This window comes from Varanus komodoensis, unplaced genomic scaffold, assembly GCF_004798865.1.
Source record: "Varanus komodoensis strain SLA01 unplaced genomic scaffold, ASM479886v1 scaffold99, whole genome shotgun sequence".
Classification (NCBI taxonomy): Eukaryota; Metazoa; Chordata; class Lepidosauria; order Squamata; family Varanidae; genus Varanus; species Varanus komodoensis.
In genome coordinates, this window is record NW_025336676.1 from 122,490 (window position 1) to 150,078 (window position 27,589).

Below are 27,589 nucleotides of genomic sequence, written 5' to 3' on the forward strand. Positions count from 1 at the left end.
TCAATTTGGCAATGTCATTTTTCCCCACATGGATACGAAGGAAGGGATATGTGTCAGTGGGCTGTTATGAGCCTTGGCAACCTTTCAGTTATATCATTAGTCTGTCCTCCAGGAAAACTGCATGCCTGAGGAGTCCATGGGTCTTCCTGACAGACATGTTTCCATCCCATCCAACAGGGACTATCCCACAGCTAATATTCTTCTTGTTCTTGCAAGCCTTGGTATCATTGCTAATACTTGGCTGTCCATTAGCTTCTTGTTCAGTGTTGCATGGCATAACTTGCAGTTCTTCCATAGCAGGCTGCCCTCCAGACTCATACTTGAATAAATGAAAGTGGTTTCAGTTCCACTGCTTCCATTGGTGCAGAGTATCTTCGAAGTTCTTCTGCACCTGCCACTCTTTTCCAGGGATTTTCTTGTTTTCCCTTCCCTTAAGATTCTCTTTTGCCTGTCCACAACGTGCACCTTAACCAACAGCAATGTTAGATGTAAATTGCAATTATGATTTCACATTTTTGAGGCAGACTCCACTACCTATCAAAAAACAGTGGTTTTTCTCCCCATTTTTTGCATTACTTTCCTCCCCTCCCCTCTAAGAACCCCTAACTTTGAGGGTTCCTAGAAGGGAGGGGAGGAAAGCACTTTACACACCCTCAGAAGCATTAATTAAACAAACATTGATAAGTAAATTCTATGGGGCACTGCAAAGACGTCGCCTTTTCCCTCAGGATGAGGCCATTCTCCCACCTTCGTCTCTCAGTCTCTCCCTCACGCGCGCCAAACCCTTTCCCGCCAGTTTCCCTATGCGCATGCGCCAGTCTTTGCTCCTCGCGCAAAGTTTGACCCCTGCAGGGAAAAAGGGAGTGGGGAAAGGGAGCGATCTCTTATCGCGAGGTTTCCCCTCGTTTCTCTGTGCCAGACATTCCTCCCGCTGAGGCGGAGCCAGAGCCGACCAATTGCAACAGCAGTCTCCCCTAGCACGCTCGCCCCGCCCTCGAGGACTCTCTCCCTCTCCCACCCGCATCGCATGATCTCAAAAGAAGTAGGGACTGCGCTTTGCTCGGGCACCCCCATACACAGGGGAGGGGCACGCCCCGGAGCATCCCTCGCGTAGTGGTGAAGAGAGGCGGTTTCTACCTCTCCGAGAGCACCAACCAATCGTGGGGCCAGGTTGTCTGTGGTTCACGCGCGCCCCGAAGCACCAGCCAATCGCGGCGTGCCTGGCACGCGCGCACCAGCGGCCGAGCCACTCCCCCTCTCTTTATCCGGCCTCACTCGCTCTACTGTCTTCCTCCTATCAGGGCTGGGCTCGGAGGTTCCGTAGGCCTCACGACTAGCCTCGGCCTCGCGTAGCGCGCCGAGCCGGGCGATGACGGCGCTACTGTCTCGGCTCCTCCTGAGGCGGATCCCGCGCTGAGGCCGAACGGAGCGGAGCATTGCCCGCCACCTTCATCCTCCTTGCCACCCTTGCCGCCGTCATGCCGGCCAAAAGGAAGCTGGTGCCGCCGGCCCTCAACATTACCCCCACCATAGCGGAGGGGCCCAGCCCCACTGGCGGGGAGGGCGACGGCTCCGAGTGAGTGGCGGAGACGGGAGGAAGGGACCTGTGTGGAGGGATTCTCGGGGGCAGCATCAGGAAGGCAAGGCTTATTGGGGGGGGGGGGGGGGGGGGGGGGGGGAGGTGGGGGGGGGGAGGGGGGGGGGGAGGGGGGGGAGGGGGGGGGGGGGGGGGGGGGGGGGCAGGAAAAGTGATAACTTTAAAGGAGGAAATCCATTTATAGGTGTGGAGGAAGAGAAAGAGGTTGGTGGAGTTGCGTGGCTGCGGGACAGCTGTGATTGCTGATGTTAATAATGAGGGTATTAGGTGGTTACAGTGAATGTTGAATATAACAAAGGGAAGGCGTTCAAAAGTTATGAGGGAACATAAGAGGCATTTAAAGGGGTTCATGTATGGGATTGGAAGGGGGTTGCTGAGGATACTTATGCACATTGCTGTTGATCGTTTAAAAATTATTTGGAGGTTGGGGTTGTTGAATGGTAGAAGTTGGAAAGTATGGAGGAAGCAATGAACATGGAAAATGTAGCGGAAAGAAATGTTTTACTTTATTTACTATATGTATATTTTGCCTTTTTTCTTGTGAGTGTTCCTAGGTAGCTTGTATAATTCTCTACAACAGGATGAATCCTTGCAACAACAGTTCTGCAAGGTAGGGCAGACTGAGAGTCAGGTACAGCTGCAGAGAGCTTGATGGCCAAGTGGGGACCAAACCCAAATCTGCCAAATCCTGGTCCACTGACTCACCATTGTTGTGATGCAGGGGATGCTTGGAGTATTTAAATAAGATGTGTGCATACAGGTGAGGAAGGGTCTGTGAGAGTTTGCAGATTATTCTAATAGGTGTCGATGTTTAAAAGCTGCTGTTTCAAAGTTGAACAGTGTTAAGTGTTGGGGGTAGGATGTTCAGAGGAGATGAATGGATGAGAGAGGCAGTTGAAAGATCATTGTGGAGGGTATGAAGTACTTGATAAGGCCATGCAGTTGAGGGAGAGGCAGCTGCAAGACTGGGAGGACATGCAGTATTTCATAGAGGTGTAAGGTTGATTGGGGAGAGCTGTGGGAGAGAGGAGGGTTGGGCTGACATCAGGTTCATAATTTTGTTAGCAGTGTTAATCATTTTGTCACATCAGCATTGGTGGTTTTATGCTGAGGTGGGTGTTATGGGAGTGTGAGGACTCAGTGAAATGAGGTGGCTGAGATTGTCCTATTACTGATATTATAAATGCTATTATTAGGTGCCTGTTTGTCATAGGTGTTGAATGTACGTAAGCGGGGAAACAAAAAGGGGCATAAAGGAAGATGGGGGAAGGAGCTGAAAAGGAGATGGGAAGACACAAAGCATTGAAAAGGTGATCCATGTTTGGGATTGGGGAGGGGTTTGGGGAAAAGAGAGCTTGAGATGACAGAGTTCCTAGTGCCACTGTCATTTCATGTAGTACCATTGGTGCATTTGGTGTGTATTATGGGAGCATGGAAAAGCAGGGAAGCAGTGCGCAGGAGGCATCTGCTAGAGGTGAAGAGAGAGAACATGATTAGCTGCACAGTTTGGGCTGTCCATCATTTGTTTACTATCATGAATAGGGTGGGATGGGTGTTGGCAGCAAGGGCAAGCAGGAAGCTTTTATTTGGGGATCTTTGGTACTCCTTTCTCTAGTTCTTGAAGGGACTCTTGGGCAGCCTACAAGAGTGTTTCTAAACCACAACTGTGTTTTGGTCTGTATATTTAACAAAGCAAGTCTTTTTTTCTAAAGCTATGCTTCCCGCCCCCTATATGTCAGTACATCGTGCATCCAGTGAGGCAGAAAGTAGGGGGCATTATATCAAAGCAAGACTGGAACTTCCCTGCACGTGAATCCAAGTGGGATTGGGGATTCAGTTTCATATAGTTGACATGGTGCTAAGTTACAGTCTAAATAAAAGTACAAACAAGTTTCCACAGAATGAACCAGGGCAGATTATGTGGGGAGTGTCACTGGATGAGAGAGAGGTGAGGGCACTGAGCACAACATAGCCTTCTCCATGTTTAAGGCCGATTGCGTTCAATGGAGATTACTCCCAAATGTGTGCTCATAGGTCTACAGCCTTGAGAAAAGAGGCTTGTATGGAAGTGGAGGTTGAGAGGTGGTCTGGAAAAGGGAGTGGAGTTTGTGCTGAGTTAGCATTGGTAATTTAAGGGTACCTCTTTTTGTTGTTACAATTAGAACAGTTCATGTTGAAATTTTGTATTTTTATGAATAGGGTAGGATGGCTATTATATGCTAAGAGGAACCAAGAAGGAGGCAATCCACTTAGGGTGAGAGTGCAGCTGGAGATGTGGGAACCTGAGACATCCATGCCGTCTTATGCAAGTTTAGACAGAAAAAGGTACAACCACCAGCATTCCTCAGTCAGCCATGCTGGAATGCTGGGAGCTATAGTTTTTTAAGGACTGAATCCTTCAGGGACAGAATCTGTAATTGGAAATAGGTTTGGGGGAAGGAATGGGTTGGTGCTAGAGGGAGGGAGGACCTGGGTTGAAAAAGTGCTACGCTAACATAGCCATGATCATTGCTGTTGAAATTATGCCATGATTAATAACATTAGTAATAGGATGTAGGTGGATGGCTCAGTGTTCTAGAATTGGGAAAGCAAGGGATCTTGCTGTGTGGAAGTGTGAAAATTTGTGTGGGCGCCATAAAGCATTTAAAGGTGGCATGTATGTATGATGGCAGCATCTGGAGAATAAGCTGCAGAGTGTGGCGAAGATGGGCAAGTGATAGCTAAAATTAATAACAGTTATATCAAGCAGCACTTGTTACAAAGCGGTAATGTAGTTACACTTTTATCCTGCCTTTCCTTGAAGGATTGAGGTTGCCTTTCTCTCTTCTGCTTCTTTCTACCCCCAATTTGTTTTTACAGCAACCCTGAACTAAAAGATGCTAAGAGAGGGTGGTTTGTGTGGAAATAGTTGTATGGACTGACTCTGTGTGTGTGTGTGTGTGTGTGTGTGTGTGTGTGTGTGTAGGCTAATGACTCCTTGGTGCAGCATTCCCCAACTTGGAACCCTCCAAATTATTTGAATTGCAAGTCCCATAATGCCCAGTAATGCTGGGAATCCTACACTTATGCACAGCACCAGGTTGTGAAGGTTGCCTTAGCACTGTACCACACAGGTAGGGCATGGCACCATGAGGGCAATTAACAGATTGGAAGTTGTTATAGGAATGCATAAGAAGATAACTGGTAACTGTGAGAAGACGTGGGGTGTATACATAGAATGGGAGATTTGGGGATTATGTGGTGAAGAGGGGAATGGGGTCTTGGGTGGAAGAGGGAGTGAGGCAGGGGTGGAAGGAGGAGTGGGATTTCAGTGGGACATGGGGGTGAGCAAAGGCAAAAGAGATATGACATCTTTGGTTCAGAGAGTGATTGGTAGTGGAGAATACAGTATGTGGGTGGGCAGAATTAGACACTTACTATCCATGCATGGGAAGCAAGGGATCTAGTAAGCTATTTGGTGGTCAGGCATGGTGAGTTAGGAGCCCTGGAAAACTGTGGAAAGAGGCTTGGAGCAAGGGAGGAATGATTTGAGGAGCCCTGTGTAGGGCTGAGGCAGGCAGAATAGGAGAGCTGGAGATATGCGGGATGATGGACAATATGTAGTGATGGGGGTGGCAGGGTGAGCATTATGTTATCTACGTTCATAATGGATTTTATGTGGAAAGAAGGGTGGTTACAGGGAACTCTGGGAAATGTTACAACCTAGGGATGCCCAGCCCCTCAGTTTATTATGGGGTTTGGATCAGAACCCTGCTTTGTCTATCTCTGCAAGCCAGAGTTGGAACTGACATTTTAACCATGGCCAGGGGTAGCCAATCCACTGGAAACTGTTGAGGTGGGGAAATGCATGACGAGCAGTAAATGTGCCATAATGTGGAGCCATGATCATTTGATGTTTAGGTGGAGGAATACTGTATGGAGGTTGGAGCCTAGGGGAATCTGAGGGATGTGTAGGATGCAGCATTCAGGAACAGAACCCTGGGATCCACTGCAGACATGGTTTGGAGGTTACTGTCTGTCATTCTCATTCAGTTTCTTAGCTTGTGTTCTTTTTGGAAAAATGCTTTATTTTAATTTTATGCTGATGCCTTTAAGGTGTCCTGGTGTTGTGTTTATTTATCTAACTGTTAGATGGGAACAGATAATAGTATTGGCAGTTAATAGCAAGATGACAAAGACAGGAAAAAATGACAGTGTCAAAATAATAGGAGAATTAACAACAATCCAGCCCATTGCACCCTGCTCTACATTGTGGATTTTGTGGGGCTTATCAGGCAAATATGTATAGATTCCAGAGGTCCAGAAGGCAGTTAACTTAATGAATCTCAGGAGCCATTCCAGTGGTAAGGGCCATTCTTCGAATATTTCCCCCATCTAAACTTTGCATATGATTTAATGTTATATATGTTTTTCATCTGCATCATGGTTATCTTTTATCTAGTGATTAGGCTTGGCTGGCCAGAAGCCACATGTAGAAAGTTGCTGAAGCCATGCATAGGCCTGGAATGGGCATGTTGAGATGAGGGTAAGAAGAGAAGACCTCCCCAGTCCTTACGCATAAAATCACTGAGGGGATGAAGGGCAAAGGAGGCAGCTTGCATGGAGCGGGGGTTGAGAGGGAAGTACTATCAGTTGAACAAACAGGGCAGCCTTGAGACATTGATGGAAGGGGCAGGTTGATAACTATATGGGGCTTCAAGAGGCTTGTGAAAGTAGATGCTGATGGAAGGGAACCAAGGATGGGATGGAAGGTGGAGGGTTATGTTATGTAGGCATGAGAGACCAGGCATTCTGATAGGGTACTTGGGAGAAAGCACAAGGTGTCAGAAAAGAGAGCACAGTTTGGTTCTGATACCTGCTTTGAAGGATCAGATCTTGAAGGTGGCCCATGAGGGCTAACATACAGTAGTGGAAGTAGGGAATGAGAACTGACAAGAAAGCTCAGGAGGGTGGAAATGGAGTTGTAATCTGCTTCTTGGGGAAAAAAATCAATTTACACAAAGGCTTTTCTCTCGTAAGCTTAACAGAATACAGGAGGAACATACTGTAAGATCACTTTTAAGGCCTTTGCACAATTATTCGGGATGAGGCAGTTCTGCTGCAATTAGTTTACTTCAGAGAATAGAGAGAGGTCACCAACATTCCTTCTCTTTGCTGGTGACATCCCTGTAAGAACAGTTTTAAACACACTGAGAGTATGCCTTAATCCCTGCAAACTAGTAGCAATAATTTAGAAGTCAGCTATGTACAGAAATAAGAAGTATTTAAGGTCTCCAACACCAGGTACTGGGGAGCCATGGTGATTTGGAATGGATTCCCTTGGTAGTTTATGTGCAGGCCACATGACTTGATACCTAGCTTGCAAATAACTGCACTTCTTGAATGGTGGTTTATGCAGTGGGACTATTAGCAGCTCCAGTAGTTGCCTTCTTCTGTTCTTCAGAGCACATCTAGTTGACCTCCAGAAGAAACTGGAAGAGCTGGAGCTGGATGAGCAGCAAAGGAAGCGGTTGGAGGCTTTCCTCACTCAGAAAGCCAAAGTTGGAGAGCTGAAAGATGATGACTTTGAGAGGATTTCGGAACTGGGTGCTGGGAACGGCGGAGTGGTCACCAAAGTACAACACAAACCCTCAGGGCTAATCATGGCACGGAAGGTGAGGTGTGGGGAAGGAGGAGGATGAAGTCTCTTCTAGTGTAACCAAATATTTTAGGGCATCAGTAGTGAGCTGGAAGGGCAAGAGGTGATAATGCTGCAGCAGTAAACATATGACGTGGTGAGAGTTCTCTGGCATCGAGTGAGGCTACATTCATTAAAAGCTTTTCTATCCCATCCCCTACAGTTTGCATGGAATGACAGCCCACAAGCTGTCAAGGGTGAGTGGGAAAGGTTGCATGTGCCACATGCATCATGCCAGCCATTTCTGCTTTTATGCTGTGACCTATGGACAGTTGCTGGGCGTGTCATGCATACTTGGAGCCCTGGCTTCTCTACAGGGCTCTGTGCAACTCAGTTACATTGAGCCGCAGGACATGCGAAGCAATAGTGAAATACCTCTTGGAGCTCCTCCGTGTGCCCTTTACCCCTTGACTTTTCCTCCTCCTGCTTCCTTTGTGCAGCTGATTCACTTGGAGATCAAACCTGCCATCCGGAACCAGATCATCCGAGAGCTCCAGGTGCTTCATGAGTGCAACTCCCCGTACATTGTGGGTTTCTATGGCGCCTTTTACAGTGATGGGGAGATCAGCATCTGCATGGAACATATGGTGAGGCTATGTTTCCTCAGACTCTTCCTTCTGTGATAAGGGCTGTGGGAAAAGTGCCACATTTTGACTCCTTGTTCAGCTTCTCCCAGCCAGATACTGCAACCAGCATTACCCTTATACAGCACTACAGGAGCTGAAGTCCAGCAGGTCTCGAGGGCATTCGGTTGGAGAAAGCTTCTGTAGTGCCCACCTGTGCATGTAAAACTGGCGTATATTGAAATGAATATATAGTAATTCTGATAGTTTATCTTTAATTGGTGATTCTGCATTAACTTCCTGTTGCTTCCACTTTAGGCTCCAATCTTCACTATTAAAGATGTGCTGCTCCTGAATATATACCTTCTTCTGCCTTGCTTTTCAGCTTCATAGATCACCGAATGTCCCTTTTTCTTTTATCCTGTCTGTGATCTTTTGCCATTGCATTCCTAATGCCTGGCATCAGTGCTTCCTAGGAGCCAGCCTCATGCACAGTGTGTCTGTTTTGAAATCATAGAATGATAGAGTTGGAAGGGGTCAGAAGACCATCGGGTCCAACCACCTCCCCAGTGCGGTACTCCCAAGTCAGACCATCTCTTTCAGATGGCTGCCCAGCTGCATCTTGAATGCCTCAAGGATGGGAAAGCCCACAACCTCCCTAGGTCGCTGGTTCCATTGCCACATTGCTGTAAGAGTCAGGAAATTTTTCCAGATACATAGCCAGAATCTGGTTTCCTATAATTCGAGCCCCTTATTTCAGAGATCCTGTCCTTCCTCATTGTAACAACCTTTCAGGTACTTGCAGAGTGCTATCCTATTTCCTCTTAGTCTTCTCAGGGATAGACATGCTCATTTCTTTCAATCTTCTGCAAGTTTCAGTTTAGTATGTTGGTAGTGACCTCCAAAGCCCTAAAATAATCTGTTTCTTGTGGGAGGAGTTGTTCCCATATGAACTCCCCTGAAGAGTAATGATCAGCTCAGGAGGCTCAGCTTCAAGAGGAAAATCCACCTCTGCAAGAACTGGGACTTCTTCAGTTGCCTGTTTGAAGCTGTGGAACGTGCTTCTGTGGGCTGTTCACTTAGTCCATGACATCTTACTGATACGTGTTTGCTGTGTTTTCAATGGTTTGTGCATGATTTTATTTTAGTTTTTTCTAATAGCATGGCTTGGCCGTGGACTCAGGGCAATCAGAAGTACATAAGACAGCACTTGTGCAACGGGTTGCCACAGGGTGTTAGGATGGCCCCTGGCTTATGTGACTTTAAAAGGGAATCAGAGAAATATATGTAAAGTTTCAGTGGTGATGAGTCACTGATGTTGGCTTTATGGAATTTACAGCAGAATCAGAAGCAGCCCATTTGCTGGGGAGCCGTGGCTAGAGAGAATAGTTGTCTTCTAGCCCTGTTTGGGGCAGCCAGCTGGTCACAACAAAGACAAAATGGCAAGATGACCTGATCTTGCCAGTCTCCTGGCTGCTTAATAAAAGTTGTGAATCAGGCCACCTACACTGTTGCAAACCCTGACTGTTTTATGGTTGAGCTGTAGGCAGATTAAAAGGAGTTACCACAAGTGGACTTGCCATCTTAGGGCAGCAGGATTGAGAATGGCTCCACCAGTTTTAAATATCTCCAACTTGGAGAGGTGTTCATGTAGGGGTCTGCAGAGAACAGTAGTCCTTGGGTTCTAGCCACAGGGGTATCTATTTAATTTATTTAAAATGCATGCCCTGCCTTTTGACCAAAGTAATTGCTGACATAGCTTATGCAATTATTTTAAAAAATTAGAGAACATTAAGAGCTGCTAAAATTGGTAATGGAGCAGCATCTGCAGAATTGGCAATATACAAAAATAGTTCTGCAGTTGCTCTTTTAAAAGCTTGAAAGAGAAGCAGGGTTTTTTCCCCCTGCAGCAAGTGAAAGGTCCCAATTTGGATGCCAGCACACAGACATATTTAAGGAGGGCATTATATAATCAAAATGGCACAGCAGGAAAAAAAGCCTTGTTCTTGGATGCCAAAAGCGAGGTCATCCGAAGCAGCCTCGGCCAATGCTCTTGAAAAGCAGTCAGGTCCCCACTGTGGAAGGCATGCCTTGGGAGACATTGAAAGCACATGACAAGGCAAGCATCCCAGCAGAGAGGAGGTGGCAGTCCTTTGGGGTTAGTGCTGGGAGGATGCTGCCATCCAGTGATTCATTCAGTCAATTCACAAGCCCTGGGGATTCTGTATCAGAAAAAAATATAGTCCAAATGCATTGTACCCATGATTGCCAGACTCAATTAAGGTGAGCATCCTTAAGGAAGTGGAGCAGAAGAGTCTGACTGAAAAAGCAGCTTGTGTGGAGGGTGATGGGGGGGGGGTGGAATTTTTCCTGAGAACCTTTGTTCGGCTTTTAATTTAGTACCATTTCTCTGCCTGCACATTGGGAATGCCTCATATGGTGGTCATGAGTCATGATTTGTAAAGCCATTTATGTGCCAAAAGACTAGGGAAGGGCAGTTCTGAGTTGCCCTTTTCTGTATTTTTCATAGAGACATGGGAAACTGTCATATATCAGCTCCTTGATGGAGCTAGTTGCATGCTCATCCTTTTTGTTCTCATGTCCAGCTGCAAGCTTCCATCTATGTTGACTGGGAATTTTGGAAGTGAGTCCAGAATGTCTGGAGGGCATATGGTTGGCATTGGCTGCACTGCTTGTATGCACAACACCTGAATAACAGCCCTAATTCTGGATCAGACCAAGGGTCCATGTCATCTTGCCTTCTGTTCACTTAGCAGCCAGTCAGTTGCCCCAGCAGGAAGCCTGCAAGCAGGCAGTAGTGCAACAACACTTTCCCACCCATGTTCCACAGCAACTTGTGCATTTAGGCTCACTCCATCATGTTCTAACATGACATTTTTCTCCCTTTCCACCTTCATGCTGAGCATCATTTTGTACACCTTTCTCATGTCTCCTCACCTCACCCTTTTTGCTAAGCTATAACGAAGCAGCAGTTACAACCTTTCTTCCTTGGAGAGCTACGACCACTTTAATAATTTGAGTTGCCCTTTTCTGTATTTTCCCCACTGTATAACTGCATGGTTGTACAGCCTAAGCATCTGTAGCAGAAACACCTGCACACTGTCCCTTTCTCTTCCCTGCCTCGGTTTCCCTTCTGTCAGACTAGATTTGTAGACTCCTCAGGGCTGGAATTGTCTTCTTTTCCTGCATTGATGGCACTGAATAAGCTGAGTCAGATCATCAGTCCATCTAGCTTAGCCAACACCAACTGGCAGCAGTACTCCATGTTTTCAGACAAGTGCTTTCCAAGCCCTGCTGAAGTTGCCAAACTCTGAATCTGGGATCTCTTGCATGTAGTGCAACATGCATGCATGCAGAGCTCCCACTTTCCAAATGACTTCTCTCACAAATTGTAAGAGCCCACTTCCTCTCCTGTATCTCTCTGTCATTTCTGACGAGTTAAGAATGTAACCTTGGCTACTTTGCCCATATGCCAAATTCTGACCACAGCCACAGAGAAGGACAGGGCCTTTGCACTGCTGGCCCCCAGTGATGACATGCCCTTTCCAGAGAGTCTTGCCTGATACATGCTTATATTGTGCCATTTTCAGCCCCTGGTGAAGTCTGGCAGGCTCTTTCAGTCCGTCAGCTTAAAATAATGTGTTAGTATGCTGCTGCTATGCAACTTTGGTTTTTTTTCTGGTTTATTCTGTTTTGAAAATTTGCAAGTGTTTTTTATTGCTCTCTCTCTTCCTATGGTTTGGAGTCTTGTTTTGTGAACTGCTTGGTGCTTTGGTTATTGGGCAGCATAGAAATAAGAGGGTTCTTCAACAAGTTTCCACATTTTAAATTTCTATTAAGAATTTCAAAAACAAATTGCATCACTTTTCTACATAGTCACCATCCTTTGTGATGCATTTTTCCCAGTGTCATACCAACTTTTCAATGCCATCAACAAAAATATATATAAAATATATTTATAAATATAAAAGTGCAGAAAGCTTTTGACGACATCTTGTATAATACAAAAATATTGGTGTTTGCTAAATACCAAGGCAGACAGAGCCTGTACACATCCCCTAACATTTCAAAGCTTATTTATTTGGGCTGTACTTGGTTGGCTGTGGCTGTGATTCTCCAGTCAAATTACAGACTACAGACCAAAGTTACATTTTTAAAACACACATGTACACATGAGCACACACTGCAACATGCTCTGAGATTTAAAAATATGGAGAGATCAAAGGAGGAGAAATCCCAAGGTGCAGTGCATACCTAGCCAGTTAATAAAAACTTTGGGGAAATAAAGATCTGCTTCATTGGCTTCACAGAGCCTTTATTGCTAACATGTTGGGTGGATGGGTGGTGGCAGATAAACACTTGCATATGGTCAGGCAGGAAAGGAGCTAGCTGTCTATCCCCAGCCTGGCACCCAACCTGTTTTGGGCTACAGCTTCTAGCATTCTGGACTATGGGCTATGCAGCCAGGGCTAATGAAAATTGAAGACTGCAACAGAAGGAGAGCACCAGTCAGGGAAGGCTTAGTTGGGTACACACAGTGCGTTTGCAGTTGTGTTGGCTGTGAATGGCTAGGCATTGTATTTTTATCACTGTATCAGCTAATCTTTCCTCTGAATTTAGGACGGAGGCTCCCTAGACCAGGTTCTGAAAGAAGCCAAGAGAATTCCTGAGGAAATCTTGGGGAAAGTCAGCATTGCGGTGAGTGTGCTGCCACCTTCCTTTAACAAAGAGCTGGTGAGATGTAATTCTAGACCTTCCAGAAAAGTGGCTTGTCTTCATATACCTTTCTACAGATTATATAAATACTGAGGTGTCTGGTTTTTATACCTCTGAAAACTACTTCCCACTTTTTCATGAACTGCTTACCAAAAGGGATATCTTGGAAGCAATAGAGTTAAATTATGAGCTATTCCTTGGTAATGACTCCACTGTTGCCTGTCTTCAGTCCTCCGAACTAAGCAGATGATAACAATTGAAATACTCATCCACATCATTCTGAAGCTTGCCTTCTTTCACATGAAAGAGAGCTTCTGAAATGTTCATCCTGCTGACATATTCTCAAGTCTCTACAAGATTTGTGAAGCATCATTCAAGGGCTTCCAGAAAAGAAGAGGGGCAGTTATTTCTGTCTCAGCTAGGAAACTGGGAAGAACCTAGCCAGGCTTGGGAAGAGGAAGCAGTCATGCATTCATTCAGTTTATACACCACCCTGTTAACCATAAGGCACTCATATTTCCCTTGTATTGGTCAACACTCAGAAAGGTTTGTGCTTGAAAGATGTTTTGATCAGAGCCTTACTGCTCTAAAAGAAGCCTGCTCTTCTTCCACATGCACACCTTCAGTTGCCCAAAATCTTCCATCTTCTACATCTTTGCCTTGTCTTGACCTTTCTCTTCTCCTCCCCTGCCCCTGCCTTCCTTCCCCAGGTTTTGCGAGGGTTGGCTTATCTTCGAGAGAAGCACCAGATCATGCACAGAGGTGAGAGACAACCAGAGGTGTGCATGAAATTCCTGTATCAAGGGATCTCAGATTCTGCAATCAGAATAAATTACAGAAGGGCAATGGATTTGTGTAGACTTGCTCAGCATTATACTCTGAACACTGGTTTTGCATTTTCTGATATCAGATGTTGCCTCTGCTTAGTGAATGAGTGCACACAAACCCCAGCTTTTACTAAGACCTTATTTGATACTTTGGGAAATGTTCCACTTCAACATGTCTGATAGAATATAAAATACACTGAATGAAACCAGGAACAAAAGGTGAATAATGGATAGGGAACTAAAAAGCTGTTACCACATTCCTTGCAGCCTATGGGAATGTAGGCAGATTTCATCTCTTTTCAGAATTTCTCCTCCTTGCTTCACTCAGTTTTGGTCCCAGCTTGCCCTCACAGATCCTAAGTAGGAAGCAAAAAATGAATTTCCCATGACTGATAGGCTGAAGCAGGTTTGGTAGTTACAGGGCAAACTAGAACTGTTTTATTTTCATTAGGTGAAAATAAAAGGCCTTTCTCTGGGAACAGTGTAAATGCTCATATTTGAGAAACTGAACTAAACTATACACAGTGAGGTTGTACACACAGCAGAACAACCCTGAGTTTGGGTTAAATTGTAGGTTGTCACTGAATGGATTGTTGTGTTGTGTGAACCCAGCTGCACTAGCAGACCATGCTTTTAGCCACAAAGAGACCCCATAGTTTATTACTGGGGTGTGACCTCATGATTTGATAGTGCTTAACATACCATGGGTTCTTAGTGCACCTGGGTTAAACACATTCTCTGTAAATCTAGTCACTGGGGTATCAATTCTTGTTAAGACAGTTGCCAAAATGTTAAAAACAAATCAGTTCATTATTTTTTTAAAAAAAATCAATCTAAATGTTACAAACAATTTACCTTTGTTTAAAACTGGTTTTCATCCACCCTGAAAGGCAAATGGACCAAACTAGATTAGAAATTCACACTTAAAAGGAATAGAAATTATTTGGAAAGAAGGAACAACAGTTTGGTGAACTGTTTGTTCTTGATGAGAAAAAGCAAGAGACACAAACAAAAATAGAGGGATAATATAGTACAACTGTCACCACCCCAGGAAAAGCCCCATGCAGGGTAACAAGAACACAATTCAATTTATTTTTCCTAATACAGGGAAATAGACACACTGCCTAATCCCACATACAGACAGTGCAGAATGACTAAGAAACCAAAAGGTATCTCACAGGTCAAGATTTTTCAAACCAAGCTTGCATCCATGTGACCCTGCCCCACCCATAAGAGCCCATCACTTTGCTCACTACTCCAAACTACATGTGAGAGAAACAGAAGGTGCAAGATTTTAATTGAACCAGGGTGATGGAAGCCCCCGGTAAACTATGGCCTATTACTGGAAGGTGAACTTATCAGTCACTCAATTGTGGTCCCTCCTTCCCTCCCTCTTTGTGTTGTAAAGTAATGCAGATGGAAGGTGCTCCTTTATTTATTTATTTAGAATATTTGTATGTGTTGTAGAGGAATGCAGATGGAAGGTGCGCCTTTATTTATTTATTTAGAATATTTGTATGCCGTCCTTTCGCAGAGCCTCAGGACAGCTTACATAAATAAGAAAAATAGAATAAAACATAATACAAATAAAATCCAGATCCACCCTGGCTGCAGATTAAAACCTATATAGCTAATATTAAAAATTATTAAAATATTGTTGAAATAAAAGGTCAGCCTGGTGCCGAAAAACAAATAACGACGGTGCCTGGTGAACCTCTCTGGGGAGCGCATTCCATAGGCAGGGCGCCACCGCAGAGAAGGCCGTCCTCTGGGTACTTTGCCTCCTGTTGTCTTTCACGGAGGGTTCCCGGAGGAGGGCCTCTGCTGCCGATCTCAGGGGACGGGAGGGCAAATATGGAAGAAGGCGTTCCTTTAGGTATCCAGGTCCCAAGCTGTTTATCAGACTTGGTCTCTGTGCTTCCAGAGCATCATATGTTACTAATGAAGTCTCTGCTGGTTCCAATTCTAGTATTTTCAGAAGGAACCCCCTTTGCTTTGGGAAGCACCAGAGCAGGACTGAAGCAAGCTGAGTCCACTCAGGCTTTTACAGAATCCAGTGCACACCCCAGTAAATGCATATGATATTGAGGATCATTCAACCCCGGTTTTAAATTGTTGACTCTAGCACACTTTTCATTGTTTCCCTTTGTACTTTTCTAAAATCCTCTTGCAGATGTGAAGCCTTCTAATATCTTGGTGAATTCTCGGGGAGAGATCAAACTCTGTGATTTTGGGGTCAGCGGCCAGCTCATTGACTCCATGGCTAATTCCTTCGTGGGCACGCGATCCTATATGTCTGTATGTCCCTTTGCTCTGCTCCATAACTGATTTTTATGAGAAGCAGTGTGGGTGGGGAACCGACAGCTTATCCCATGACTACAGGGCAGTTAATGGTGCGGCAGCATGTGTGGGACTCGTGGTGGGAATGCCAGTGCACTGCTGCAGCTGCCAGGTGCTTTGCACAGTGTAGTTCTCTTAATGCAATAGATATGTTTGGTGCTTGAGCCCTTTGTGGGTGCATGACAGTGGAAAACAAAAGTACTGTGGTTTGTTTGAAACATACTGATAGTTCATATTCTTGTGTCATCCTGTCCTGGCATTTCTTCTAAACATTTTCTTGCCAAAGTCAAATAAGCACCCTGGGGCCCCATGTTGCCACCTGCTGTTTGTTAACGGGGCCGATTAGTAGCTTAGGGCCAGCCCAAGTGCCCTGCAGATGTGTTGCCCAGCACTTCCAACAATGGGGAATGCAGGACCAGCCCATCTGGAAGGCACCAGGTTGTACAGGTGGGGGCTTGCCTAGGCGCTCTAATAAATTGGCTACCAACCATTGCAGGTAAGCAGCCTTAAGCTGGTTGGATAGTGCATAAAGTTAAGGTCATGTAAAGATAGCATTTTGTTCTCAGAGATATTGTACACAGACCCCGCCCCGACACACAATAGTTTGTGTAGGAGCATTTGTTGCAGTTCCACAGCAGCCAGAGAATCATCAGTGTGTGGTCTAGAATACAACAAAGGAGTGCTGCTTTCTGCCTGCTGCTGGTGGGAGGTGCCACTGGTATTAGTGAATGTCATAGCGTGGGCCATTTAATTTGTGACATTAAGCTTCCTGGTCTGAACTGCTGACACTGTTTCACTTCTCAAGGCATGGCGCCTGCAAAGTCAACACAAAGGGGCTTTTCAGTAATTATTTGCAGTCATAAGTTTCTTCTCTCCCCTTGGGAGGGGGGGACACGATTTGCTATCTAGTTTGTCTGCCTTTTTAATAGGAGTTGCAGTTATGCTACTTATTTTTGCATTATTCCTATTCTTCCCAGTATCAAAGGTGTTCTGGCAGTTTCCAGTGATCCAGGACCAGGCTTGTAAAAAGCCATTTACTTTTTCTGATTAAATCTCTAGCTGACTGGCTTGGAAAAACGGGATTATGTAAACAGAAAAGTCTGCTACCGTTTTCTTCTACCTGCTGTGCTGCAAATGGCTGGCATTGGACATGTGTGGGTGGGTGGAGATGCTGGTAATGTCTGTGCATATGTAATCTGGCAAGGCTGCACTAATCCCCCTTTTGCCTGCTTGCAGCCTGAGCGTTTACAAGGCACTCACTACTCGGTGCAGTCTGATATCTGGAGCATGGGCCTCTCCCTGGTGGAGCTGTCGATCGGAAGGTACCCCATCCCCCCGCCAGATGCCAAGGAACTGGAAGCGATATTTGGCCGCCCCATGGTCGATGGGGCAGAAGGGGAACCCCACAGCATTTCGCCACGGCCCAGGCCCCCTGGACGGCCCATTAGCGGTAGGGCTGGATCAGGAGCTGCACTGACAATCAGATTGCTACCTCTAGCATTTGTTTCTGAAGGCCAGGCTGGGTGCTTGATCAAATCGAGCAGAAAATCAGGTGCTCCTTGTCACAGTGGCAGGTGTTCCATCAGAATCCCCATTCCTCTCCTAGTCCCTGTGCCTTTTCTTTGTTGCCATCACTGCATTGCGTTTATACCCTGTCCTGTTCTTCTTGTAAGGAATCCAATGCAGTTTACCTAGTTCTCTTCCACACTATTGTTATTCTCACAACAGCCCCTTGACGTAGTCAGACTGAGAGCCCATGACTCGCCTGAAGTCTTCCAGCTGAGCATTATGGTTGAATGGAAGCTAGAACCTGACTCTCCCAGGCCTCCAGACTAACATTCTGACCTCCACACTGACTTTCAGTCAAGGCAAAATGATTGTTACGACTGGGAGCATTGTTCATCGAGCGGGAGCTGAGTCCTCATGGGTCTAATGGAAACCATGTTCCTCTGGAGTTGGCCTTTACTACAACCATTTCACCACTCAATTAGAGTCTGGTGACCTGAAAGTCCAGTGACCCCCAAAGTACTTGCAACAATGCAAGGATGAGGCTTGGCAGCTGAGCTCCTTCCTTAGTCTGTCTCTCGAGAGTGACTTCTCGGAAGCCCCAAGGATCCTCCCAAGTAAGGCATGAGCCAGGGTGGCCTAGTGTTGAACCAGATATGCAGAGAAGCTCAGTTCCAAATTCCCACTTGCGATTTCTTACAGATTGTGTGCAAAAAGGTGGGCTAGAAATGCAAGAATGGCTGAAGTCTCCATTCCCCGTTCACCGCAATATCTAGTAGTGGAAAACATTCTGTCCAGACACATGGCAGTTCCTGGTTTGCCATTGCTAGACATGCTCATGAACATGGGTCTAATTAACCTGTCTTGAGGCTTTATTTACTGCCAAGCTAAGAAGCTGGTGCATCAGGATAAACTGTGCACAAACACCATAGCAACCCCAACTCATGAACTTGGTAATGCACGCAGCTCATTTGAGCACAGTCATATGCAATGACTAATGCAAAGAAATCAACCACAGTCGCTAATGACCAAAGGGAAGTCAGTCAGTATACCACCTGAAGGGCCACATGTTAAATTTCTGCAAAGCTTAACTGCTCAGTGAGTCAGCTTTTCTCATCCATGATGCAAACAGAAGTTCAAAACTTTCCTCCGCTTCAGTGGATTGTCCTTGTTTGATTTCTCCAAAAGAGATTGCTCTGGGTATTTCTTTAAATCATGTCCATATTTTTGTTTTGCCCTGGCAGCAAGCTGACTGCCATGTGAGCAGAAGTCCAGCTTAGATGGGCCCATTTGGCCTGATCCAGAAGAGCACTTATCTTCTTGAGGCTGGTGAGACACGCCCAGCTTGGTGGATCTCAAGTTGAGCTGGTCTAACCAGTTGCAGACCTGTGCCCTGCTCCCTCCCCACTGCTTGACTTGCCATGCCTGCTGTCCTGGAACCTGCACCATCCCGACAGCACAAACCAGGTCTAGGTGATGAGGCGCTTGATGGTGGGAAGCCCTTCAGCAGCACAGCTCTGGAATGTGGGCTCCCTTTTCCAAAGGAGGATCTTGATGGATGGGTTATTTAGCTCCCATTGAACCAGCCAAGTCACATGAATTGGCTCATTGCCTGTTGGGCAGTTACCCCCGCCCCTAGAGGTGGGCAGCACCCTTTGAGAACAAAGGTTATTCAAGGGTTACTTAACCCAGGATGAGTCATGGTGCATGACTGCCATTTCAGTTGAGCAACCCTTAATTGGGGTTGGCACCATGTTATCCAAATCCAGTCATTGCGGGTTACAGATTGTAAGTAAAAAGAGGCTTGCTGAGTAACAAAAGCATGAGTCAGTTCAGCCCAGTTGGGTCACACACAAAGCTGGACAGAGCAGGTGCAGCAGGTCATTAAGGGTTAAGTAACCCGCAGTGAGCTGGCCCTGCTGTATAAACCAGGTCAGAGTCTGAATTGGCTGAGTGTGTGTATCATGCTAAGCCACATAGCAAATAAGTTCTGGTGAGTGGTTGGCTTGTCTGTTACTCCCAACAGATTATTACCCTCTCTGTGGTTTCCCATGGCTTGTTTCTGCCACAGTCCCTCTCAGTTCTTCTGACACAGCCTAGAGACCTTTCCATTAGAAATCCTTATTTCCTTCCTCAATGCAATTTGTGCTGCTGTTCTAAAGTTGCCAGCTCTCAGGTGAACTCTTAATCTGAGCATCAGATCAACTGAGACCTATAAGCTTCTGAATCTTTCTGAATGTTGGAACACAATTGGAAACTTTTTTGAGGGGGAATGGTATCTTATGCAGGATTGCAAGATTGCCTGCCTGCCTGAGCTCAGCATAGCATACCCCACCCTCCACCAATGGCCTTGCCAGTTTCATTATGCACTTGAGTCCTTCCCAAGAGAAACTGCTCTCTTATCTCCTCAGCCAAGCACAGAAAAAGAAATAAGATAATGAACTCTTAGGAATGCAGGAATTTGCCCAAGGCTGAAAGACCACTGGTCTACTTTTGAGTCAAACCCTGCTCTTGTCAAAGTCCTTGTCAATCTTATCCTCCACTTGTTAGCAAATGTGGCCTCCCACCCCAGGCTGTTTCCGATTCTACTGAAATAACGCCAACCTGTAAAACTGCTCTCCTCCATCTGGCAGCCACATTTGAGTCTCCTCCCCCACCTAGTGCTTTTCACTTCCCTCCACTGGTCCCCCTTGCTAGTTGCCTAGGTGTGCAAAGGAGTGAGTGGGACCACTAAACACATGCACACATTTTGAAGTAGAACAGGAACAGAGTGGGTAAATGCATGCAGATCCCAAGGCAGATCCTCTAAAGCAGTTCAACCATGCTGCTTTAGTACAGCAGTCACTGCTCTTCAGCAGAAATTTTAAAAATGTGAATACATACAAATTTCCCTGAAGGTAGAAAAACACACACAAACATTACATTTGCCCAAGTCTCCCCAAGGGTGGGGAAGAAAATAATTTTTCACAAGCCCTCCCCAAAGCAGGGGGAAAAGAAAAGGTGTTGCTGTCTAGGGAGGCGAGGAAGTGGAAAAGTTACTCATTTTCAGATATAATAGGCAGTTGATAACATGAGCAAGATTGTAAAGAGCAGCCAGCAGATTTTTCTCCTGCTTTTGCCAGCGAGGTGCCTTAGCACTTTGAACAGTGCCTGCTGGAACAACATTGCCTGGCTCAGACGTCTTAACCCTACTGAGAGCCATGGGCTAGTGCTTCAAAAGTGGGCATGGGGGGAATCCAATGCAAAAGCCACACCAGGTTCAGTTGTCATGCTGTTTTATTTATTAGATTTATATCTAGCCATTTTCTTATGAAACCAAAGTGACTTACACCATTTTCTCCTGCTCCCCACAACAACAATCCTGTGAGGTAGATTGGATTGAGAGTCTGTGACCAGTCCAAACTCACCCAGTTGGCTCCATGGCCAAGCAGGGACTAGAACCCAGATCAACTGAGTCCCAGTTCCACACTCTTAACCACTGCACCACCCTGGCTTTGATATAGGAACCATGTGATTTTACTGGATTCGCTGTGCTTGCATTCTTGGGGTCTTGCTTGTCCCTTGGAAAAATGTAAGCTGTTTTAGGTTGTTGCTTTTTTTTAATGCATCGCATGCAGATCGCTTTTCATCTTGCATCTGTTCTTTCAACACTGCAGGACATGGCATAGATAGTCGACCTGCAATGGCCATCTTTGAATTGCTGGACTACATTGTTAATGAGGTTAGTGGCTGGAAGAGGTTTGTCACCGTTACTTCGCAGCTTTAAAATAGGAAGAGGGGTGAGGAAGGAGTTATGTGTTTTATTAACATACTGCAGTCATTTTGTGGCAACATTTATAGACTGCTCCACTCCTAAAAAGATTCTTCATTTAAAAAGTGATCTGCATGCTGTGGGGAGCATTACCATTTTAAACCTTCCTGTGGTGGATTCTTATTTACTGTTTCTAGCACACCTGTACAGACAAGGTGCAGTGCACGAAATGGCTCTTGACACAGTTCCTGCCCCATCATGCTTATGGTCTAAATCACTAGTTATCTAGTGCTTAGTTCTTTATCACTGGAACACCTAAGAGTGTTTTGGGGATCTTAAGAGATAGGCAAATCTGGAAGTCTCAGTGACTTAGGGCAATGGTTTTCAACTTTTCCACAGCTGGGGACTGATGAAAACAGGAAAACCACCTCAGGGACCAATGAGGCAGAAACAAAAAGCACCTTACACCTAATACAGTATTATGTGTTTTAGTTTCTAAACACAATACCAAAAGAAAGAGAGACAGAAAAGAAAAAAGAAAAGAAAATTCTCTCCAAAAAAACCCCCCCAAAACCAGAAACCAAGCAACAAAAAATGCCAACAAAAGAATGAAATACTAAAATTGGTGCAGTGTGGCTCCCAACCGGCTCCCACTAAGCCATCTCTCCCCTCTCTGCCCCCCCCCAGCAACATCAGTGCACCCCCCACAAGCACGATGCCAAACAAGGAAGAGGTGGTGGAACACAGCCAGCTGGAGGTTGCCCCTCCGCAGACCTGCAGGAAAACTGCGGACTGGCACCACTGACTTGGGGCACAATCCTATGCAGATTTAGATGGAAAGGGGGCCAACAGCTCCCAGTAAGCCTTTTTCCCTCTGAACTTGCATTGAATTACATGTATGATTCTTCTTTGGCTTAGGGGCTGCTGGCAACATTTAAAATCTGTTATGAAATAGGCAGCACTGATCATGAAAACACAGCAGTCAATTAAAATACATCAGGCAGATGGATAGAGTAGAATTTGTTTTAGTGCAGTTGGGTTATTAATAAATTAATTGCCACCTCACCCCTTTTTATTCCTCAATTTCCATCCCACAGGCTCAGATGTTCCATGGCATTGATCAATCATCCAGGCGGCTTTTCTCAAGTGTAATCTTTGTGCCTTTTCTCTCCTGTTTTCCCAGCCACCTCCAAAGCTGCCGACAGGGGTATTCACTCAAGATTTCCAGGAGTTTGTAAATAAATGGTAAGCCTTACCTTCTGTTGAAGGGAGTCTAAGATCCTGGCATGGTAGGGGAGAAGGTGCCTGATGGAGAGAGCCTTTGTTTGAGACCTCCTTCTCCCAAATACACATGGCTCAGATATTTGGCACCTTTCCACTCCTGCCTGACCCTGTTTTGGGAGATCCATGTGGCTGGGGTTGGAGTTCGAACACTTGGCTTGCCCAAGTTCTGGCACGCCTTGACCCAAAGAATCACACCTTGCCCTTGCAGGCAGTGCCTGTTGTTCATGCTGGTTGCTGTTGTTGTAATTGTTACTGTTGCTGTTTTTCAGCTTGATCAAAAACCCTGCTGAAAGGGCAGACCTAAAGATGCTGATGGTAAGTGGAGGAGCACTTCAGACCCAAGTATATGCTCTGAGCCACAATAAAATTGAAAATCTCAGCTGTGCTCCCAAGAAAGCAAGACTCTTTAGGCTGAATCAATCAGGCAGTTTGGAGTTTGCCTTCCTGTTTCTTCTATGTCTTCCTAGCTGGAGGGAAGCAAACCAGTTCAGCTCACCTGCCTCCAGGCTCTTTTAAGACTTGAGTGAGCACTGCTCCACAAGCCTTGAAGACTTTGTCTTCAAACCCATCCTGGGATGAAAATATAAAAACAACATGCAAACGGGATGTTTCAGCCACCACATACCTTTCTGGTGCACACCTGACGTGCTGCAAATGCACACGGGGGGCCTATGAACATACACCTCAGTGGTTTACCTCCTGGGTGGATGTCCACCTGCCATTCTCTTGACTGCGCCCTTTGCCTGAGAGACTCAGGATGCTCAGGGGTGGCATCCGACTAGCTCTTCCCCAAGCAGCTGGAGTCGGAACGCAACTCCTCCATGGAAGGCCAGAGCCACTTTCAGGGAGGAGTTGGAGGCAGCCAGGAAGCTCCAGCAAGGCCAGGTGTGGAGGAGGTGGTGGCTTTCAAGTGGCTGGGGGTGTTAGTTGCTCCCTTCTGTTCCTGTGCCCCCTTGCCTTACAGTTGCTCCAGCATCCCATAATTCTTTGCCATCACACCTTTTGGATAACGCAGCCGCTCAACACCAAGTATGATGACACCTTTTTCTTTCTTCCTCTCTTGCAGAATCACGCCTTTATCAAACGTTCTGAGGTGGAAGATGTGGATTTCGCAGGCTGGCTATGTAAGACGCTGCGGTTGAACCAGCCTGGCACGCCCACCCGCACTGCCATGTGACCACCGAGCAAGCTGCCTTCTTCCTTCCTTTCTTCCTTCCCTTCTTTCATGCACCTGCTTTGTCTGCTACCATTTGTTGCCCTTCAGCAGAAGAAAGAAGCGCCTTTCTTCGCCTCCCTCTCACTCTGTGCTCTGGAACGGCAAAGCCCTATGGTTTGGAAACTGCCCAATCATCCAACAGCAAGAACAGAAATTGGCTGGCTTCGTTATGTTCCTGTTTCGTCATTTGGTTTCATCGTTCGGTTTCATTTCTCTTCCTGCAACTCTCATTCTCCAGAGCTTCTGACTTGGGGCGGGGTGGGGCGGGGTTACAACATTGCTGCTGCTTTTTATTTGTATTGTTGGTTTCAGGAAGGGAGGGGGAAAGGGAAAGCTGCTGTGGGGGGGGTGACTGGTTGCACATTCTGGGGGTGGGGTCACATTTATGGGTGCATGTGAGGATGGTTCACAGAGGGCTACAGAGGAGTGTGCATTGATCAGGGTGAAGGGGGCCAGATGGCCGGATTGCATTGCCTCGTGGCTGACACAGAACTGGAGGATGCAGGCCTGTTTGCTTCCTGGTCTCTGCTTGGAGGAGATAGCAGGAGAGCTGCAAGATTGAGGAAGTTTGTGCTTGGGCAAGAAGCCAGCAGTAAATTCCTTCCCATGCACCTTTATTCTCTTCTGCCCTAGTTTTTGCATTTGGCTTCTGACAAGGAAGTTAAATCGTTCGTTCTGTTTATTTTGTGTTTGTTACGGGGGTGGGGGCGCTCCTAGAGTGTAAAAGTGCAGCTGTTAATGCACACAAAATTTATGCACATTGCTATGCACCAGGGGAGGAGCTCTGTGGTCACCTGCCCAACGTCTGATAGGGCTGGCAATGGTACACCTACTTCCTCAGAGTGGTGAATTTTTTAAGCCTGTGTCTTTTCTTCCTTTATCTGCTTGGCATATCAGCCCTGCAGAGTTCTACACTTCTCAAATCACATGTGTTACTAATTCTTTAGATGGAAGAGGCGGGTGGGGGGGTGCGGCGGGGCAGGAGTCCTTCAGGAGCATTGCTGAGTGGAGTTAAGGGGTGGAAATGGTTGTTGCTAGTTCTTGATCCAGCAAAGGGGTGTGAAGACTTGCAGCCATTGTCTCCCTGCTCTCTTTGATGTTGGGTAAACACACGCCTCCAGCCACCATTCGTTTCTGCATTGCTTCCAGCAGTGCCTTTGCCCTGCCCTTGCTTTAGCCCGAGTGTGACACGAGTGGCATCCTCGCCTCACACCTGCTCTCTTCTCTGCCTTGATCAGCCAACCTGCCTCTGGCCCACAAGCGGGTCAAAGGGAGGCCCCTTGACCCTGCATCGGGGTGTGTGCGCTGAGCAGGACCGCTTGTGGCAGGCCTGATTTCTGGTGTGCCCCTTCCAGAAAGTGCACCCTCCCCCATCTCCAGAACCTACCCAGTTCCTTTTTCCAGGTGTTCTCTCATGCCGCCTGCAAACCCTTTCTGTTTCTCCTAGGCAAAACATTTTCCTAACCAGCATTCATTGCTGATTTCCAAGGCAGCCAGTTTTTAGCAGCCCAGAGGCAAAACACATCAATGCCTTTTCTCTGCCCATTTAAACAACACGAAATCCAAGAATGGGTTCTCTTAGAGATGATCTAAGACGGCTGTTGCCCATCCTGCTGCCCTTTGAGCAGTGGACCCTCTGTCCTTCTGAGAAGTCTGGAAGAGTGGGCCAGGTTCTTGCACCCCATCCGTCACTTTGATTCCAATAAGTGAAAGCGGCCACCACCAGGTGGCTGAAGAAGATAGGGTCCATGCACGGCCTTTTTATGGAGCTGAGTCTAGCCAAGTCCCCATGCAAGGTTGGCACCTTGGCTGCCATGTTCTGTGCAGGTTTGGCCAGCAGCAAAGCCCACGTGTGTTCTGACTGTGCAGCACCTTGCAGGAAAGAGCCTGGCAAGTGATGACGGTTGGTGGCCTTTGTCCGCTTCTAGGAGGGCTGTTGCAAGGTGCAGGTCTCCCATGTGGTTTGCGGAGGCGCACCATCCTCTGCCCTGTCCCCAGAGGACACCTTGTGGAGTGCCTTCCCAGATCTTCCAAAGGTTTGGCAGATGCCAATAACTAAATGGGAGTTCTTACTTTCTTAGCAGTTGAACGGTCTTCTTGGACATTGTTGGCATGGGTGTATCCGCTGAGCCACCTTTTAGCCATAGGATGGAATCCAGGTGGCACCAGCAGAAGGCCACGTGCTGCTGCTCTGCAGGGAGCCAGCAGGGCCAAGGGCATCTATGGGATGTAGACTTCGGGTTCCGAATATGCGGGAAAGCCTTTGTCTCACAGCAGGGACATCCAGCTCTCCTTCGGTTGCTTAGGCCTGTAGATGTTTTTGCTTTGGGTTCTGCAAGCTTCACCCTTGTTTCTCATTGCACCTGTTACCTTGGAGGTACCTGATCAAGGGGTGCTCAGCCAGCTTCCATGGGTGAACTTAAGGGGCTGCAGCCCACACCTCATCAATGCCTTCAGCTTTCTTTGCAGCCCTGCTTTGAGTAGGTGGCCTGGCTAGCTCCTCTCCAATCATCCCCTTGGAAGGAGCTGAGCCAGAGGTTGCCAGCCCCTGCCGTAGCTAACTAAATTTAAGAGCTCACTTTCTGCCTACTTGGTGCCCTCCAGATTGGTTGGACTAGAAATCCCATCAGGTATCGTGCAGGACCTCACCCTTGTGGGGGTGGGTGTTTGGAGGGCGCAAGAGCGTGCCGTGTCTGGCAGTCCTAAGAATTCTAGAAAGAACATGTGGGGGCAAGGAAGGCCTCTGCTAGGACAATTTACACTGCTGATTATGATCCGGATTCGCTGGGTGTTAGGAAAAAAAAAACGGTTTCATTAGAAGGTCTTTCTTTTTTCACCTGGGGCAAAATGAGCAGATGTGCTTCTGAAGGGACCCCAGCCCAGGTTATTTGCGTCTTTGTCAATTTGCTTCACAGACTCTTCACAGAAATGGGTCATGACATTGCTGTTTCTCTCCTCCCCAGCAGCCGGAGAAGTCTAAGAAATACCTTCTGATTTTTCGAATGTCCAAAGGAAAATCTGTAGGTACTGCTTGGGTGCACAGAGTTGGCCCTTAAGAGCTAGCAGCATTCTGCAGTGTTCTAGGAATCCCTGGTTTTGTGGGCCTGCTGAATGTGGTGGAGTCCGGCTTCCGAACAGCTTATTTCATTTCCCCCACTCTGTGTGCAATTGTATTTTATCAAATGGGGTAACTCCTGAAGATTTGAATGTATAATACTCAGTGTTTTGAGTTTTTTTATTTTTAAAGCTGTCAACGAACTAGTGGGATCATGAGATCTAATTCCTGTACCTTTTTATTTTGACACAATCCAGTTATGAACAGTGAGGCTTTTGCTGGGGTGTGTGTGTGCGTGCAGGGGCTGTATTTTATGTTTATCTGCCTCTTATTTAATTTTTAAAAAAATATTTAGTAAGATGTTCTACACAAAAGTTTATTTGGGTATGTTTTGTGCTTTTTTGTTCTGGCGCTTTGGTTATTTGGGGAGTGTTTATGAAGAATGTGAGCATTTGGTGCATTTTTTTTTTAAGAAACTAAATATTTTCATCATGGGGAGATAAAATAAATGGCACTTTACATTAAAAGTCTGTTTTTGTTTTTCCCTTTGTAAACTTGTGTGAGGATTCTGGACTTGTTTCTCCATAAACTCTATATCTATATCTCTCTCTCTATATATATGTACACTCACTCCTCCTCTCTCTCTCTCTCTCTCTCTCTCTCTCTCTCTCTCTCTCTCTCTCAGACTGCTTGAGTAGCTTCAAAATGAGTAGCAGCTTCAGAGTGAGCCTGACCAGGTTGAGGGACATAGCCATGGCCTTCTTTGCAGCTGCTCCCACCTTTTGGAGCTCCAGTTGGTTCCTCCTCAGTTCTCCTTCTAGCAGGCAAATATAACTTTATTCAGGCAGGTTTTCTGGTCTGCTGCCTAGTGATTTTGTACTTGACAGATTTTGCTGGACATTTTAAATCATGTAATTTATTATAGGCCCCTTCTGATTCTTCCATTCTGTTTGAGTTTTAAACAGTGTTTTAATTTGACTTTTATTGCTATCCACCTTGAGTACCCTTTTTGGGTAAGAAGGTGGGAATATAGATA

General features: G+C 46.3%; 1 protein-coding gene across 3 annotated transcripts; it reads left to right on the top strand.

The window, feature by feature from the left end:
* The first annotated feature begins 1,263 nt into the window (after positions 1-1,263).
* Positions 1,264-27,080, top strand: MAP2K2 (mitogen-activated protein kinase kinase 2). Of its 3 annotated transcripts, XM_044419030.1 has the most exons (11): positions 1,264-1,576; positions 7,041-7,251; positions 7,715-7,861; positions 12,479-12,556; positions 13,285-13,336; positions 15,575-15,699; positions 16,978-17,191; positions 20,904-20,968; positions 22,182-22,243; positions 22,552-22,597; positions 23,349-27,080. In XM_044419030.1, exons 1-11 carry the CDS (start codon positions 1,479-1,481, stop codon positions 23,457-23,459), a joined length of 1,209 nt encoding a protein of 402 aa, XP_044274965.1. In that variant the 5' UTR covers positions 1,264-1,478; the 3' UTR covers positions 23,460-27,080. The 3 variants fall into 3 exon arrangements, with proteins under 3 accessions (XP_044274965.1, XP_044274966.1, XP_044274967.1); XM_044419031.1 differs by lacking the exon at positions 20,904-20,968 and having other exon boundaries at positions 23,349-23,442; XM_044419032.1 differs by lacking the exons at positions 15,575-15,699; positions 16,978-17,191.
* The last annotated feature ends 509 nt before the right edge of the window (positions 27,081-27,589 follow it).